At 34.8% G+C, this 18111-nt stretch overlaps 1 protein-coding gene and 3 pseudogenes across 1 annotated transcript; 1 reads left to right on the forward strand and 3 right to left on the reverse strand.

Annotated features, from left to right (window-relative positions):
* Positions 1-682: 682 nt before the first annotated feature.
* Positions 683-2038, reverse strand: LOC132191077 (epi-neemfruitin B 7-O-acetyltransferse L7AT pseudogene; annotated as a pseudogene).
* Positions 2039-6456: 4418 nt separating this feature from the next.
* LOC132189070 (epi-neemfruitin B 7-O-acetyltransferse L7AT pseudogene) lies at positions 6457-8056 on the forward strand (annotated as a pseudogene).
* A 2825-nt stretch (positions 8057-10881) lies between these two features.
* On the reverse strand, positions 10882-15022 carry LOC132189071 (pentatricopeptide repeat-containing protein At1g76280-like). The gene is made up of 8 exons (XM_059603568.2): positions 14903-15022; positions 14756-14816; positions 14360-14417; positions 13576-13769; positions 12980-13087; positions 12434-12616; positions 11381-11899; positions 10882-11037 (listed from the first exon to the last, which is right to left on the reverse strand). Exons 1-8 carry the CDS (start codon positions 14914-14916, stop codon positions 10882-10884), a joined length of 1293 nt encoding a protein of 430 aa, XP_059459551.2. The 5' UTR covers positions 14917-15022.
* An 823-nt stretch (positions 15023-15845) lies between these two features.
* On the reverse strand, positions 15846-17207 carry LOC132189159 (epi-neemfruitin B 7-O-acetyltransferse L7AT pseudogene; annotated as a pseudogene).
* Positions 17208-18111: the final 904 nt, after the last annotated feature.

Raw genomic sequence — 18111 nt, forward strand, 5'->3', positions numbered from 1 at the left:
CTGTTTCCCAAACCCTTTTTCCTTAGATATGGTAGCTGATGCCGTATAAATTTTTGAATTTTTTTTGTATTTAAAAGTGAAATGGTTTTGTTTTGTAGTTTTTTATTTTTTTATTTTTTTAATTTGAATAGTAATAAAAAGTGAATAATGTGATATAAAGAGTGAAAAAAAAATGAGAATGTTTTAATGTTGATTTTTTCTAGAGAAAAGTGGCGTAATCAGTAAAAAAAGAAAGGGAAAAGGGTTTGCCAAACGGACCCCTTGTCGTGATTGTAATCGCTCTTTGTAGGTTGATCATGATCCTCGGAAATTAATGGAAATTTTCTTGCCATCAAAGTAGAAGTTCAATAGGAAACCGCTTCTCTTATTTGAACAACAGTTTGATAGGATTAGGATTACACAACATTATAATATTTACAGTCTAATAGTTTCTTCATATGTGTGCCATGCCCGACATTAAATTATCACATGATATCCACATCACATGAGAGAAATATATAAGTAATGCTAGAAGCCACTCTTGTGTTTCTTCAAGAATAATATGACTTCTAAAATTATTATTGGCCTTGTGATTGATCATTATTAAATTTAATCAAATGATGATTTTAAAAGCTACCATATTTTTAAAGTGACACAAGAATCATTGTTAGAATTACTCAAAATATATACCATTAATTTTCTATTATATGGGACTAGGATCCAAAGAAGCGAAAGCAAGAAGCTCCTTATCTTGTGCTAACACAATCATATCTTCTTTATCTAACCAAACCCATGCTTCTATTCCATGGCCGGATCTTGTACCCATTAGCATTATCGTATTTGGGAACGCGGTCTCTGGATCACCATTTGAACCAACACCGCTAACCCACATTGGCTTTCCCCACCCAAAATCAATGTCATAGAGACCAAAGTTACACCAACTAGTAACCGCAATGTGATCCATTCCACAAGAACATTCTTTATTACTTAAGAGACCTACGGTCGTTCCTTTCATAAGCTCATAGAATTTAAAAAACCCTTCATCACCTTGTAGGCTTTTCGTTATTGCTTCTCTAAGCTTGCTCACCATCTCTGCTAAATCTATCTCCTTAGCCGTATATAATGCGCCTGTTCCCCAAAGTAAATTTCCCATGAAAGATTCCGTGAATGGTGGATATGCTCTTGGGCGGAAATTCACTGCATGGGTTATAAAGGTTGGCCTTTGAATACCAGAAGTTGCCTTGAAGGCAGTCATGGTGCATTTCCATAGGAGTGCTGACACAACCTCAACTCTTGTCTGGTTTTGCACACTTGAGCTGGTTGCTTTGGCTTTAAGTGATGCAATGTCTGAGGCATCAAACACAAATCTCCTTACAATACACCTGCCTGATTTGTAGGACTTTGACAAAGCCGTTGTAATTGTTTCTCTAGAGAGTGCCTCGTTTTGTATGAAAATTGATGGGGCATCAAAATTAGGACATATAGTTTCACAGGCCTTACCGGCGGTGGCTGCCCAACCTTTGAGAAAGACACTCAAGGAAATTCCATCAGTGATCACGTGGGAAACAAGGAGACCAATGGCAATAGCGCCACATGCAAAGCTGGTCACTTTTATCATAGCGAGATAATCTCCCGGAATTAGTTCTTTAGAAGTTATCTCTTGCGGAACAAGTTTTTCCAATGATCCAAGATTAGGTTGTTTGAGGTAGTCAACAAGAATACAAGATGACAGTTTGCATAAGCTTCTAAATATAAAACCCCATCGTCATTACAGTCGATGGAGAGATGATTATCTATCTTTGATTTTGCCAGCAAATGGGTAAAAGTGAGTTAGGGTGTTTGATAGGGATTGCTTTAGCATGTGTGATCTTTGAGAGAAAATATCAACAACATAATAATGGCTTATGCTTTTGTTCATGGGATAGAAGAAGATCACAGGAATATAGGCGGAAGGAAAGACCTGGTCCAAGAGGGAGAGCTTGTAGGTTTTCAGGCTAGGGGGTGTTGGAGAAGAGGGTTTGATGCACTCTTTGGAAATCATTTCCACCTCCATTTTCATCTTTCCTTTGAGCAGATATGGAAAGCTAACAAAAGGATGATTTTCACAAGCATGTAGCTAGCGCGCAAGTATCTTGTAAAGAGGCGCTGAGTGGAGTTGTGCTGAACAATATTTGGAGGGTCTAAAGAATATGTGACGAGGTGGTTTTATAATTAGAAGCTAATGCAAACTGAACAAGCCTCAACCAGCCTATTCTTAGTTTTTCCGCAAGAGATGACTTTTAAAGAACTAACAGCAGGAGATTATGTAGCTATGATATGATACAAGGGAGCAGCTAGCTTAATTTGCATGCGGTGGTATTGCCATTAATGGTGTCCTTGTTTCTTACACGATCGATCGCTGATGGAACTGCTTTTGTGTCCTTCTCAATGGTTGGGCAGCCACCGTTAGGAAGGCCTGTTAACTGGGAGTTATGTTAGAAGTTATTTTTGTATTTCTTTTGTGTCATTTAAAAATTGATGTGGCTTCTAAAATTATCATTGGCCTTGTGATTGATTATTATTAAATTTTAACCAAATAGTGATTTTATAAGCTAGCTCATTCTTAAAGTGACACAAGAAGAACAAGAGAGTGACTTCTGGAATTATTCGTCAAAACTTGTATGTCCTAATTTTGATGCCCGATTAATTAGCTTGATCGGCACTATCATGTCAGTAATGCAAAATAGGAGTAACGTTATATACCACATATTTATCTCAAAATTATCTCACATGTTGACGTGACAATTCCAAGATAATTAGTTTCAACGAATGACATATTTTGTGTTGAGCAACTCATATATAGTTCCTTTCATGTGAATTTTATCTGCGCAAAACAAAATTTACTTTATTTTAAACATTAAACAAAGTTAATTGGGTACTTAAAATATTATTTTTGTTAAACAAAACTTAATTATACTATTGTTAATTGGGGTTTTAGGTGGCCATCTAATTGGCTTAGCCAATGAGCCAACCATACATTACTTTTGATTGAAATGTTTTGGTAGGATAAGGTTTAAATTGAGTCAAATGAAACTCTTGTAACATAGCCTATAAAATTTGACATAAGTCTATAGAGCACATGATTCTCACATGCATTTTTTAAAATATATATGAGAATAACATATTACGTTAATTTTATTACAAATATATATATGAGAATCACATGCTTTAAAGACATGTCATTTTAATAGAATAGGTTGAAGAAACTCCATCCAACCCAATTTATAATACAAAAAAAAAAAAAAAAAACTTTATTCATTTAGATTTGTCACCTTAATATTTGCATCAATAGATAATCCTTGATTTTTCATTCATTGTATCTCATGCATTGGGATGGGATTAAGCCCAACTGATTCTAAAAACTCTAACGCAAAATTATTCTACAAAATATCGAGGATTCTGATCTTATTTTTATAGTAAATGATAAAATAATATGTAAGATATATCTCCACCTTTGAGAATTACCCGTTTGGTCTATTTTGATTTTGATTTTTTCTGTTTATGCAAGCCTTGAGTAAACATTTATTATATATATATACTAAAGTAATAAAAACAAATCAATCTAGTAAAGTAATAAAAACAATTTAGAAAAAAGTACACATATTCTTCAAACTATTACCATTTTTATTTTTTTTAAGGTGAACTACTGCCTTTTGTTAATGTCTATCTAAACTACTAATTAATTAATTTTGTCAATGTGCATTCTAATCTACCAACAAAATGTCAATGTCCCCAAATTCAACAGAAACATTTAAAAAAAAAAAAAAAATGTTTTGGTAGTTTAACATGGCCGACAAAAAACTTAAAAAAGAGTTCGGCAAAAATAGAAAAGAAAACCTAAAGTATATATATATATATTAAAACAGTGAGTTGCGATTGAGTTGCATTTCAATTTTCTGACTCTCAAGTTTGAAACAACTACCAATTAAGTTCAACTATATATTATACAAGTATACCACAATGATTCTATTAAATTTTGTTGAATTAATTACTTATTTATTTTGTTAGTTATAATTTTTAATAAATTTTGTTTAATATTATTTTTTAATCTTTATATCTCTCGATCTAAGGACCAAAATCCAAACTCGATCTATCACTGGTCACATCCAAACCCAAAGAAATTAATACGTCTTAACTCTTAAGAAAATTTATCGAACACATCCGTGATTTATTGAATATCATGTTTGAATTTTCATCTTCTACCCATATCGCCAGTGGTCGTAGTTTGAAATTTGCGTTATCGCTTGCCATACCTACCGTTGAAATACAAACAATTCACATACACCAAATAAATTTGAAGGTTATAGAAGATAATGAGATGATGTGTGACCATTTAACATTCACAAAAATTTGTCAATGACCACCCCAATTCCCAAAGTCTTGTTGCGTGTGAGCCGTGTGGCTGACCACTCATTCCATTGGTTGCAAGGGTTTCAAGATTTTTTTTAGTTTGAACGATAATAAAAAAATAATGAGTTTTTTTTTTTTTTTTTTTTTGTTTTTTGTGAAAAACATTGTGTATTCCTCTAAAAAAAAAATAGTTATTCTTCTTAGTAAGGAAATAATTATTCTAATGGAATAGTTATCCTTATGAATTAGATTTTAACAAACAAAGAAATAACTATTTCCATTCTTTTTCAGCGATCCTATTTCATAAACCAAACGAGCCTCCAATGTTAAATATTTCATATATATATATATATATATATATATATATATTTTCGTTTGTAGTGTTATCTACAAATTTTTTGTAATTTATAATTTTATATATGCAAAAGATGAAGCCAGTTTCCGATGACTTCACTATCCATAATAACAAATTTTCATTAACCAAATTAAGTTTGAAAGGAAGAAATTTCTAAACGTATTTAGTGATATTATTGTATTAATATAGAACAATAACAACAACATGCCGTATTTAGTGTTTGTCAATGGAACGGACTGGTACTGTACTGAGCCTCTTCCTCAATCCCAAAAAATAAATACCTTCACCTCAAAATTAATTTAAATATTTCTACTTTTTATATCACATCAATCATTTTTTTATTATTATTATTCAAATAAAAAAATTACTACAAAATAAATTTTTTATATTTTTATATATAAAATATATTTTTTGATTTTTTTCACAAAATATTTTCACTACAACTGATCAAACAAATATTCTTAAAATAAAAGCACTATAGTGCAGACCCTGGGCCTGGCCTCTAAAAGTCCTCTATGACGAACGCCGTTATAGACCCGTTGCCGCCTTTGTAGACCCGATAATGATATGAACGCCGCCTATACGGACCGCCAACGAATTTGATTTCGTGCTCCAAGGGAGAGGGACGTGGAATTGAAGCAATTGACACGGATTATAAACAGACATTATATACCTTCTATTGTATTATTGTAGAGTCAAAAATTCAAACAAAAACCTACAGTTGTCATATGCCATTTTTTTAATTAATTGTTGAGAGTTTCAAAAAAAAGTTTTGGTAGAGGAATGTTAAATAGAATTATAGTATTTATTATTTTTTATTCAAAATCAATACATGGTAATAATTGGGATGAGTAATCTCCGCCTTACTCCATCGTTTCATAAACTTTAAAAGATGAGAGTAATTGAGAGTGATGAATATAATTACTCTAATTCAGACAAACAATGCAAGCACATTTACCAAAAAAGGGTTCTCAATCTCTTCTAAAAACGTCAACCTTATTTCTTTATATTAACAAACAATTTTCTTCCTTCTTATCTTGTAAAAAAAATAAAATATTCTTTCTGTTAAGAAATAGTCTCAAATTGTCTGTGAACAAGATCTTAGACATGTTTATAAGGAATAGTCAATCATCTCTTATTGAACCGGTTTTATGAGATGAGTCAGGCCCATAAATTTTTTCACTTTCTATTTTGTATCACATCAATCACTTTTAAAGAGATAGTAGATTTTAAAATTATGTGAAATCATGTATTTTTTGCATCAAACCGCTTTAAAAATAATACCTATTAAAAAAAGTGGCATATTACAGAGATAGCCAAAAAAAAAAAAATTCCTATAAAAAGATTTTTCTTCACTTTTAAATAAGTGCTTCTTTTTGGGTAAACCAAAAGACAATTTTTAGCTAAAATACACTTCAATTATCATTGGTAACTTGTCATCATTTTAATATGCAGCATTTTCAATGAAAAACAAAAAATTCAAAAATTGTATTTGCACGTACGTACAAATCACTGTTTAGTTTGACTATTAAATATCAATCACACCATCGTTGACTTTAACAATTAGCGCACGCCCACTCACATGACTAATGGACTTAATGGACTTAGTATTTGCATGGTTACGTGACGTAGCGACAAATTAGATTATGAATTTTCAACCCTTATCTGTGAGCCTCGAGGCTGTATATATATTAATACATGTTAATACATGTAAGCGATTATTGTTCAGCACGTGCAACTCCAATCACCACCTATTTTCAAGTGACTTGCTGCGCTACCTGCTTGTGAAAACCATCCTTTTAATTTGTTAGCTTTCCAAATCTTCTTCAAGGAAAGATGAAAATGGAGGTGGAAATTATTTCGAAACAGTGCATCAAACCCTCTTCTCCAACACCTCCGAACCTGAAAACGTATAAGCTCTCCCTCCTGGACCAGGTCCATTCATCCATCTATATTCCTGTGACTCTCTATTATCCCATGAACGAAAGCACAAGTCATTCTGTTAACGTTGCTGATATTATCTCTCAAAGATCCCAGCTGCTCAAGCAATCCCTATCTGAAAACCTAACTCGCTTTTACCCTTTAGCTGGCAAAGTCAAAGATGAACTCACCATCGATTGTAATGACGAGGGAGTTTTTTATTTAGAAGGTTATTCAAAATGTCATCTTATTGATTGCATCAGAGAGCCTGATATTGTATCATTGAACCAACTTTTTCCACAAGAGATGACTTTTCAAGATCCGGTTGAGGGAGATTATGTTGCTTTGATAAAAGTGACAAGCTTTGCATGCGGCGGTTTTGCCATTGGTGTTCTTGTCTGCCACATGGTCGCTGATGGAACTGCCTTCAGTGCATTTCTCAATGGTTGGGCAGCCATTGCTCGTAAGGCCTCTGAGCTTGTATATCCTAATTTTGATTTCCCGTCAATTTTCCCACAAAACGATGCGTTCTCTAAAGAGGCAGCCATGACGACTTTTGCCAAGGCCTACAAATCAGGCAGGTGTGTTGTAACGAGAGTTGTGTTTGATGGCTCAGCCGTTGCATCACTAAAAGCCAAAGCGACCAGCTCAAGCGTGCCGAACCCAACAAGAGTTGAGGTTGTTTCAGCGCTCCTATGGAAATCCATCATGACCGCTTTAAAGGCCACTTCCGGCGTTCAAAAGCCAAACTATCTTACCCACTCCGTGAATTTTCGCAGAAGAGCAGATCCACAATTCGCAGACTCTTCCATGGAAAATTTATTTTGGGGAGCAGGCGCATTATGCACGGCTGAGAAGACAGATTTAGCTTACATGGTGAGCAAGCTTAGAGAAGCCATTGTGAAAGTCAGCGCTGATTTTGTAGAAAGCCTACAAGGTGAGGGAGGGTTTTCCAATCTTTGTGAAGTTATGAAAGCAACGACAGAAGAACTCTCAAGTATCGAAAGTTCTTTTGGAATGAACTTCATTGCGGTTTCCAGTTGGTGTAATTTTGGTATCTATGACATCGATTTCGGGTGGGGAAAGCCGATATGGGTAAGCGGTGTTGGTTCAAGCGGCGATACGGAAAGCGTGTTCCCAACATCGTTAATTCTAATGGACACAAGATCCGGCGATGGAGTAGAAGCATGGGTTACATTAAACAAAGAAGAGAAGAATGCATTAGCACAAGACAAGGAACTTCTTGCTTTCGCTTCTTTGGATCCCAGCCCCTTAAAATAGAAAAGGGTACTTACCATGCACCTATGAAGATCATCATTTCATTCTCTTGTTATGTAAGCTTGATCATGGCTCCTATCGTTTTCTTTTTGGGTTTTTGCTTTTGTATTTCTTTCTGCCTTGATCATGGTTATCAACGAATAAATGCAATATTTTGTTCAATCAATAGAACATATCATTCATACCATTCTCGTTGTTAAAGCATGGCAGTTACAAAATAAATGCAGTTTTGTTTCACTTCATCAGGGGCTTGTAAGAGCAATTAAGTATATGTGTGTCCCAAAATGCAATTGACTGCATGTCCTAGGGTAAAATAATCATTTATATCATACTATTTAAAATTTCCTTACTTTCAATCCAGACAGCCAGCCTGCGATTCTTTACATTGCGCGCAATCAATATTCTTTACTTAAATATTATTCTTAAGGAGTAGCTCAATCGGTTGAGGACCACGTCTTATAAAGCGAAAGTCACTAGTTCGAATTTTTATTTCACCCTAACCTCTTGTATGGACATGTAAAAAAAAAAAAAAAAATCTTTACTTAAATATCAGCCATGCCGTCCTTAAGTGCTTTTGAGATGGCTTGTCGGTGGCTGAGTACTCAGGCTGACCCACCTCCAGAGCAGTGGGGAGTGTTCACTGTTCAACTACCTTCTCTTATTAATTATGGGGTGCCTGCATGTCATTTGGATTCCAAATATAAAATCCTAGAGTCTTCGGTTTGGATTCTAAGTTTAGATTTTTTTATTTATTTTTTATTATTATTATTTTAAGTTGTGAAAGGATTTTTTTTTTTTTTTTTTTTTTTTTTCAATCACAATAATGGTATGAAAGCGATGGATGAAGGTGACTATGATATTTTGCTTAATTTAGGTTAAGGTCTTAAGGAGATACCAATAATTAATTAACCAAGAGAGAGAAATGACTTTGTGTTTGATATTTTTTAGGAGATGTGCATGTACATATAATTTGGCTAGTGGGTACCGCATGGAGATCGGGGCAACATTATGAATTCCAAAACCATTGACTTCAATGATTGGAGAATGGCTCATGACTTTTTCTAGGCAAAATGTGATATAGATTCAAGGCTTATCTTATCTTATCGTATCTTATCTTATCGTATCTTATCTTTTAGTCTTTTATTAGGTTTTTTTTATTTTAGTCATTTATTCTATCTTATCTTTCAGTTTTTATTTGAATTATGTTTATTTGTTAGTCTTTTATTTAGTTTAGTTGTACTTCTAAATTAACTTTATTTCATTATTACCTTAGGACTAAGAATCTTCGACTGTAAATATATGCTTATAGCCTTTAACAATTCAGTTTATGATTATTATTGAGTTTTGTTAAATAAAAATACTCAGAGTTGAGTTTCTTTGTGTTTTTTCCTTAAACCCTAGATAGTTCTAGTTTTTAAGAAGATTTTTTAGATTTTTGTGATAGTCTCACAATCTTAAGAATGTTTATCCCTTCTACTTGCTGTTTTTCTTGTTCACTACAATCCTACGCTGCATCAAAATGTGAGGCAATGCTAGTTACCGATCAAATTCTCGTGAACCTTGATGATCGATTGGCTATATATGTTATTGGAAATGTTAGGTGTTCTTCTAGTATTCTTCTGGTGTCCTTCTCAACTATAATGTGACTTTTAAAATTACCGTTGAATTTGAAATTATCATTATTGACTTTTAATCTATTGGTGATTTTAAAAGTCACATTACAGTTGGGAGGACACCAGGAGAATGATAGAAGAACACCTAGCATTTCCCATATATTCCTCAACAGTCAACTCTATGTACTTGCGCAATGGTGATCAGTGATGAAAATGGTTTCATTTTTGCAGCTACTACTCATAAACTTGTTTCCACTTATATTTTGCAAGGTGAAGCTCATGTAGCCCTTTTGGAGGTTCGTTTGACTGCTTCTATGGGTTCGGGTCTCATTTCGGTTGAAGGGGATGCTCTCCTTGTTATTTTAGCTATTAATAGCCCTGCTCTTTTTTCTTCTTGGTTTTTTGCAAACTATATTTCTGATATTAGTTTAACTCTCTCTTCATTTCAAAGTTAAAATGCTTTGAAAGAGTCTCAATGTGACAATTTTAGGGCACATGCTTTAGCTCAATGGGTCGTTCCCAATCGTGTTTTTTGAAGTATTCTCACAGGATCCTCCATTCTCTCTTTCATTCGGATCAGAAATAAGAAATACCCTCTCCTGTAACCTTTTTTCTTATTTGATTAAAAAAAAAAAAAAAAAAAACTTCGCGTACTTGCGCTGCTTGTGAAAAACCTGCTCTTTTCGACCAACGGTCGAACGTGATCAGCTTCTCATTCAAGGAAAGTTGAAAGTTGAAAATAGAAAATAGAAAATAGAAAAAAAAGAAAAAAAGAAGAAGAAGAGTATCTAAAGTCGGTTGAAGCTCAATTTGGACCCATTCTATAGATATATAAACCGGCCAACGTGTACGTACGTGAACCAGTCTTTCATGGGCTACCTGTATCCTATTATTCCTATTCAACCATAATCAATATCCATTTCCAAGCATATTCCTCTTTTGAACTTCCAAGCATCTTCCTCTTTTGAACATCGACCCCTGATCGATGGACCTTTTTCCAATTAAACTCCTAACGAACCTTTACACTCTTCATTTGATTTGATTACTCTAAATTATAGAATTTAGTTACTTTAATTAAGAGATTTATTTACAGTTGAAATTTGCAAATATAAATTTTTTTATATTTTCGAACCACCGTTTTCTAAAAACGCAGTCTGAACAGAACCTTTTCGAAGGATGAAAATGGAATTAGCAGACAAAGTTTTGTCACAATCTGATTAATGTGTTACTTTTACACTTTAAACTCAATCTAATCTATTATAAAGGATAGAGTCTAGTGGTCTACTTATACCTTTTCGAAGAAAACATCTCTATGTAAAAGAAGTCCAAAGAGGACAATAAAGAAATTCAGCAAGTTGGTAGAGTTATGAAGACAACTGATGTATGCAATAAACAAATATAACTTACCACTTCCATGCCATCAATGTAACCTCTCTCAGAAACAACTGCTCTAACAAAACCATCATATATATGGCTTGACAGTTGCAACCTGAGATTTTTCATCTAGACAGAAATTACTTTAGTACAAAATTAGAGGCTGATTTGATTACGAATCAAATGCATATGAAACTAAAAAGTGAAGCAGTAATGAAGACTGAAAACAAAAAACAAAATTATTTATGTAAAAGGGAATACAGTTTTTGACTCTTCGCTGTTGAGAGAGACAAAAGGAACACGAAAGTTAAAGATATTAAAATCTAAAATTTCCGCCTACAATAACATAATTTTCAATAAAAAACTATTTCCATGTTTAGTGATTTCTGCTGCAATAAAGATTTGTTCATCAGAAGAGAAGGTTTCAAACAGAATAAACCAATGACAAGCTTAAATAATCCAGTTATCCTACCTGTAGGATTAACTGCTCTGCCAACCCACAATTTCGAGCTTGTGCACATGCGTGTATCACATCACTGAATGACCACCTCAAAACCTTCATAACAAGCCTGTTTTCATATTTATTAAGCATACCTAGTCCGCCACTCTCAGCTTCCCTATTTCCCATGCTAGGAGGAGTACATTGCTCTATGTTACTAGGATAAGTATCAATCTTCCTACAGTGTATGGAAGGAACAGAATGTTCATTTCCCTCCAAGTCAAATTTCCTTCCTAATCCATCATTTGAAAGTATAGGAATGTCCAATCTTGAAGAATATAGCTTTCCTTCAGCAGTTCTATTAACAAAAATGATTCTCCTGATGGCTAAAGCCACCATATGTTGTAAAGTCTCATATGCAGATTTTAAGTCTCCCAACCTTGAAAAAGACCGAACAAACTTTTGCAGAGAAAATATGGTGAAACTGTAGTGTTTTACATACTCCCTCCAAATTTCATGAACGGCAGAGACATTTTGCTGCCAAACTGCAAGCTGGAACAAAGAAAACACACAGGAAAGAATATTCACCATTTAATAGACTCCAAAACAAGTTTAGCTCTTATCTTCCTCCAATGTTTCACAGCATAGATGATGAAACAAAACTAGAGTAAGATTCTACTAACTAAAATTGCAACCACCAATGTTAGTTTCTACCACAAAAATACCGGATAGAAAATATCCCAAGAGCGATTTTAAGCACTGAAAACTTTTGCTGTTAAAAATTATTCATTAACTGGCATGTATAATCCAATGGGATCTAGTTTTTCATAAATTAAAACGTTTATGTCAAGCATTATAACACCAATCGTTTCAAGCCACAACCCCTTTAGACCATAACTAAAATTGCTTCCTATGTGAGCATTCTTTAAGATGTTACAAAATTAACAGTAAAAACATGAAAAAGGAAACAACAAAAATTGTCAAGTGCCTTACTATTGTACTCAAGACACTGCTAAGAGAAGAAGAGCGAGAGAGTAAAGAATAACAAGAATCATACCAACACCAACACTCTTTAAGTTTACACACCTTGAGCAGCTCTGAATATGTAACTTCATTCTTCCCCACCATTCTGTGCTCCATCAGATCCAAACATTGGTTGGCATGAACTATACTTCGCATTTTGGCACAGGCTCTCAGGAAACCATTGTACACAGATAGAATTGGATAAATGCCGTGCCTTTCTCCAAGAAAATTTATCAAATTATATGCCTGAAAAAATACAAGACACAAAAATACTAGGTTCATTATAACTGCAGCAGTTTACAAGTAGACTCCACTTGTATCAATTAACAAGCAATCTAATGGTACATACACCCTATAGAAATAACTGCAAGTGCAATTTCAGACAGTACCCATGACTACACCCCCCAACCCCCGCGCGCGCAAAAACCTAGCCAGACCAGTTAATCAATCAACTTCCTACGATACAGCCAGATAAACCATTTTTACCACCATCAGTCCAGGAAACAAAATTAGAAATTGATAACGTTGTGTGTATGACATCAAACTAAGCAACTAATACTATAACCAGCATATAAAGATACCACTTAAGTTTGTTTAACAGGCTTATACCTCCTCCAAGTAACCCCCTTTGCAGAGAGCTCGTATGATAAGAAAATAGCATATGTTGTTCAGGCCAATCTCTCTTTCCTCCATTAACCTCCAAATTTCCATGACAAACTGCACGCCAAAATGAAGAGTCATAAATGTTACATATAAAAAGTATTAACCTATAAGTACAAGACCGGAGGGTATAACAATAGTGAGCATTCTCATGCATGACAAAAGGTAGAGGATACCATCTTCACCGGCCAAGAGTGAGGCAAATTCAATGGAAGCATGGTACAGTTACCCATCATTAGATGCATTGACAGAGAGTTCTCCACTAAATCAAGTTATACACAAATCTGCTTAAACTGTGTATGCATGATTTGTTAATTTTTTTCCTTCACTCTCTACAAACAGGGGTGGAGCTAGAATTCTCTCATTGTGGGGGCCAAAGTGAGGATATGAATGAACATAGATGTGGAATTGGGGGAGACAAGAAATGCGATGAGATGCAAATACCAATTACTTAATTTGATCATGCTGATAGGTGATCTGTTGCAGATGTCCACCTCCACACACAAACACCTGACTGTACTAAAATTCCGTGTCATTCTGCTTACCAGTGGATCAGGTGATCTAGCACAGTAGTTAAGAATATGAACAAAATCAGCAGGTCTCAATGAGTGGTTTCCATGACCAAGATCTAAAAGCAGATTAGAAGCTTTGCTTCTCTCACCGCAGCGAAGTGCATCAACAATTTGCATCTGCATGGATCTTGTAGTTGATTCTGTTCCATACACCAAGAACTCCAGACCTGCAGTAGGAATTCTACACTCAAGATTTCTTTAAAAAAAAAAATTGAACACAAAGTTGATTAATCACTTTTTTGTATGTACTATATCAAAACTTAAGATTATTGCATGCATTAATTCATACATGTAGAAAGGACACGCTAAACGTCTGATTTGAAAGAAAATATGGATTACGATAAGCAGAATGATGAAACAGATTTACAAGCCAACCCCAATTAAAAGGAGCAAAGGCTTTGTGTTGGATATAGATGGTAGAAAACTATGTTATATGACCCAAAAAGTTTAGATAGTAGAAAATTAAATTATAAGGCCCCATAAGTGAGTATTACACTTAAAACAGCCAGCAATTATGTTTCAAGCACATACGTATAATTTTCACATGTTGACCACAGACAGAACAATACTACCCCAATTTCTGAACTTGGATGCAGATGCAAATTCTTTTGGTTGTAAACAAAATTTTTAAAAAGCGTCGAGCCAACACAATACATAAGTGTTGATATTTGGGCACAAATTATTTTGCACAAGTAAACAGCTCAAATAACATATTATAAGTATGTTGCAAATGGAAGCTTTGTTAAATTATTGTTACCCTTTGATGTTGTATGGGCTCGAGAAAATCCCAGATTTTCAGCAACATTTCTTCGTCCCTGTAACAGTAATGGCTGTTAAACCGAAGAAAGAACGATCAACACTCCAAATCCCAGATGTTACTTGTAAATTGCTTTCCTTTCATCATAATGTGAGAACTTAACATAATTAATCTGAAAAAGTTACATTCATTAATCTTTTCTTTTGGTTGCTCAGAGAAACTAAGGAAAAATGAAGTTTCGCCTTGAAAAAGTTCGCCACAACTAAATTTGGAATCCAAGATTTTGAGGTTCTTTACTTTCCAAGATTTTCTCAGCAACCGAACACTGAGCATTACCGATATAGATAACCATTCACATGGAACTGAATCACTTAAATTCATAGCACAGAAGAATACATGTTCGCGCGGTTTCGATTGGCACAACGATTCCGCAATTGACCTCAGAGGAACCCTCGCTCTGTGAAAGAAAGCAGCATGTAAGAAGGTGATCTTGGGGCATGTACGGATTAATGCCAATACTTGGAGTAAAGAAATCACACTCACAGTGGTCTATACATGTTTTCGGGGACTTCCTCCTCAGTAGAGCTTAAGCTCGTTGATGTAAAGCCCTAGCAGTTTCGTCTAGGGTTTACCTAAAGAGAGACATTTTCACGGGAAAATGGATTTTCTCGGGAAAATCTTGAATTATTTTAGCATGCACGCGCATCCACCAGATCCTAGCCACTAGGACCACATGGGCCAGAGGCAAACAGACCCAAGGCCTCGCCCTAGAAACATGCTGCGGCCCAAATTGGCCCAAAATAAACCTTTGATTATAGTGCGATTTGAGTGAGATTTTGGGTCTGTTTCCTAAACCCTTTTTCCTTAGATATGGTAGCTGATGCCGTATAAATTTTTGAATTTTTTTTGTATTTAAAAGTGAAATGGATTTTTTATTTTATTTTTTATTTTAAATTTGAATAGTAATAAAAAGTGAATAATGTGATATAAAGAGTGAAAAAAAAAGAGAGAATGTGGCGTAAATAGTAAAAAAAGAAAGGGAAAAGGGTTTGCCAAACGGACCACTTGTCGTGATTGTAATCGCTCTTTGTAGGTTGATCATGATCCTCGGAAATTAATGGAAATTTTCTTGCCATCAAAGTAGAAGTTCAATAGGAAACCGCTTCTCTTATTTGAACAATAGTTTGATAGGATTAGGATTACACAACATTATAATATTTACAGTCTAATAGTTTCTTCATATGTGTGCCATGCCCGACATTAAATTATCACATGATATCCACATCACATGAGAGAAATATGTAAGTAATGCTAGAAGCCACTCTTGTGTTTCTCCAAGAATAATATGATTTCTAAAATTATTATTGGCCCTGTGATTGATCATTATTAAATTTAATCAAATGATGATTTTAAAAGCTACCATATTCTTAAAGTGACACAAGAATCATTGTTAGAATTACTCAAAATATATACCATTAATTTTCTATTATATGGGACTAGGATCCAAAGATGTGAAAGCAAGAAGCTCCTTATCTTGTGCTAACACAATCATATCTTCTTTATCTAACCAAACCCATGCTTCTATTCCATGGCCGGATCTTGTACCCATTAGCATTATCGTATTTGGGAACGCGGTCTCTGGATCACCATTTGAACCAACACCGCTAACCCACATTGGCTTTCCCCACCCAAAATCAATGTCATAGAGACCAAAGTTACACCAACTGGTAACCGCAATGTGATCCATTCCACAAGAACATTCTTTATTACTTAAGAGACCTACGGTCGTTCCTTTCATAAGCTCATAGAATTTAAAAACCCTTCATCACCTTGTAGGCTTTTCACAAAATCAGCATTGATTTTCGTTATTGCTTCTCTAAGCTTGCTCACCATCTCTGCTAAATCTATCTCCTTAGCCGTATATAATGCGCCTGTTCCCCAAAGTAAATTTGCCATGGAAGATTCCGTGAATGGTGGATATGCTCTTGGGCGGAAATTCACTGCATGGGTTATAAAGGTTGGCCTTTGAATACCAGAAGTTGCCTTGAAGGCAGTCATGGTGCATTTCCATAGGAGTGTTGACACAACCTCAACTCTTGTCGGGTTTTGCACGCTTGAGCTGGTTGCTTTGGCTTTAAGTGATGCAATGTCTGAGGCATCAAACACAAATCTCCTTACAATACACCTGCCTGATTTGTAGGACTTTGACAAAGCCATTGTAATTGTTTCTCTAGAGAGTGCCTCGTTTTGTATGAAAATTGATGGGTCATCAAAATTAGGACATACAGTTTCACAGGCCTTACCAGCGGTGGCTGCCCAACCTTTGAGAAAGACACTCAAGGAAATTCCATCAGTGATCACGTGGGAAACAAGGAGACCAATGGCAATAGCGCCACATGCAAAGCTGGTCACTTTTATTATAGCGAGATAATCTCCCGGAATTAGTTCTTTAGAAGTTATCTCTTGCGGAACAAGTTTTTCCAATGATCCAAGATTAGGTTGTTTGAGGTAGTCAACAAGATGACAGTTTGCATAAGCTTCTAAATGTAAAACCCCATCGTCATTACAGTCGATGGAGAGATGATTATCTATCTTTGATTTTGCCAGCAAATGGGTAAAAGTGAGTTAGGGTGTTTGATAGGGATTGCTTTAGCATGTGTGATCTTTGAGAGAAAATATCAACAACAGAATAATGGCTTATGCTTTTGTTCATGGGATAGAAGAAGATCACAGGAATATAGGCGGAAGGAAAGACCTGGTCCAAGAGGGAGAGCTTGTAGGTTTTCAGGCTAGGGGGTGTTGGAGAAGAGGGTTTGATGCACTCTTTGGAAATCATTTCCACCTCCATTTTCATCTTTCCTTTGAGCAGATATGGAAAGCTAACAATAGGATGATTTTCACAAGCATGTAGCTAGCGCGCAAGTATCTTGTAAAGAGGCGCTGAGTGGAGTTGTGCTGAACAATATTTGGAGGGTCTAAAGAATATGTGACGAGGTGGTTTTATAATTAGAAGCTAATGCAAACTGAACAAGCCTCAACCAGCCTATTCTTAGTTTTTCCGCAAGAGATGACTTTTAAAGAACTAACAGCAGGAGATTATGTAGCTATGATATGATACAAGTGACCAGCTAGCTTAATTTGCATGCGGTGGTATTGCCATTAATGGTGTCCTTGTTTCTTACACGATCGATCGCTGATGGAACTGCTTTTGTGTCCTTCTCAATGGTTGGGCAGCCATTGTTAGGAAGGCCTGTTAACTTGGAGTTAAGTTAGAAGTTATTTTTGTTTTTCTTTTGTGTCATTTAAAAATTGATGTGGCTTCTAAATTATCATTGGCCTTGTGATTGATTATTATTAAATTTTAACCAAATAGTGATTTTATAAGCTAGCTCATTCTTAAAGTGACACAAGAAGAACAAGAGAGTGACTTCTGGAATTATTCGTCAAAACTTGTATGTCCTAATTTTGATGCCCGATTAATTAGCTTGATCGGCACTATCATGTCAGTAATGCAAAATAGGAGTAACGTTATATACCACATATTTATCTCAAAATTATCTCACATGTTGACGTGACAATTCCAAGATAATTAGTTTCAACGAATGACATATTTTGTGTTGAGCAACTCATATATAGTTCCTTTCATGTGAATTTTATCTGCGCAAAACAAAATTTACTTTATTTTAAACATTAAACAAAGTTAATTGGGTACTTAAAATATTATTTTTGTTAAACAAAACTTAATTATACTA

This window comes from Corylus avellana, chromosome 9, assembly GCF_965113065.1.
Source record: "Corylus avellana chromosome 9, dhCorAvel1.hap1.2, whole genome shotgun sequence".
Classification (NCBI taxonomy): domain Eukaryota; kingdom Viridiplantae; phylum Streptophyta; class Magnoliopsida; order Fagales; family Betulaceae; genus Corylus; species Corylus avellana.

Excerpts from the sequence above, each read along its gene's own strand:
- LOC132189071 (XM_059603568.2), bottom strand. Across the intron at positions 13,770-14,359 it reads AGCCCATACAACATCAAAGG|GTCTGGAGTTCTTGGTGTAT; the intron begins GTAACAATAATT and ends TTCCTACTGCAG. Across the intron at positions 12,617-12,979 it reads AAGGGGGTTACTTGGAGGAG|GCATATAATTTGATAAATTT; the intron begins GTATAAGCCTGT and ends GTATTTTTTCAG.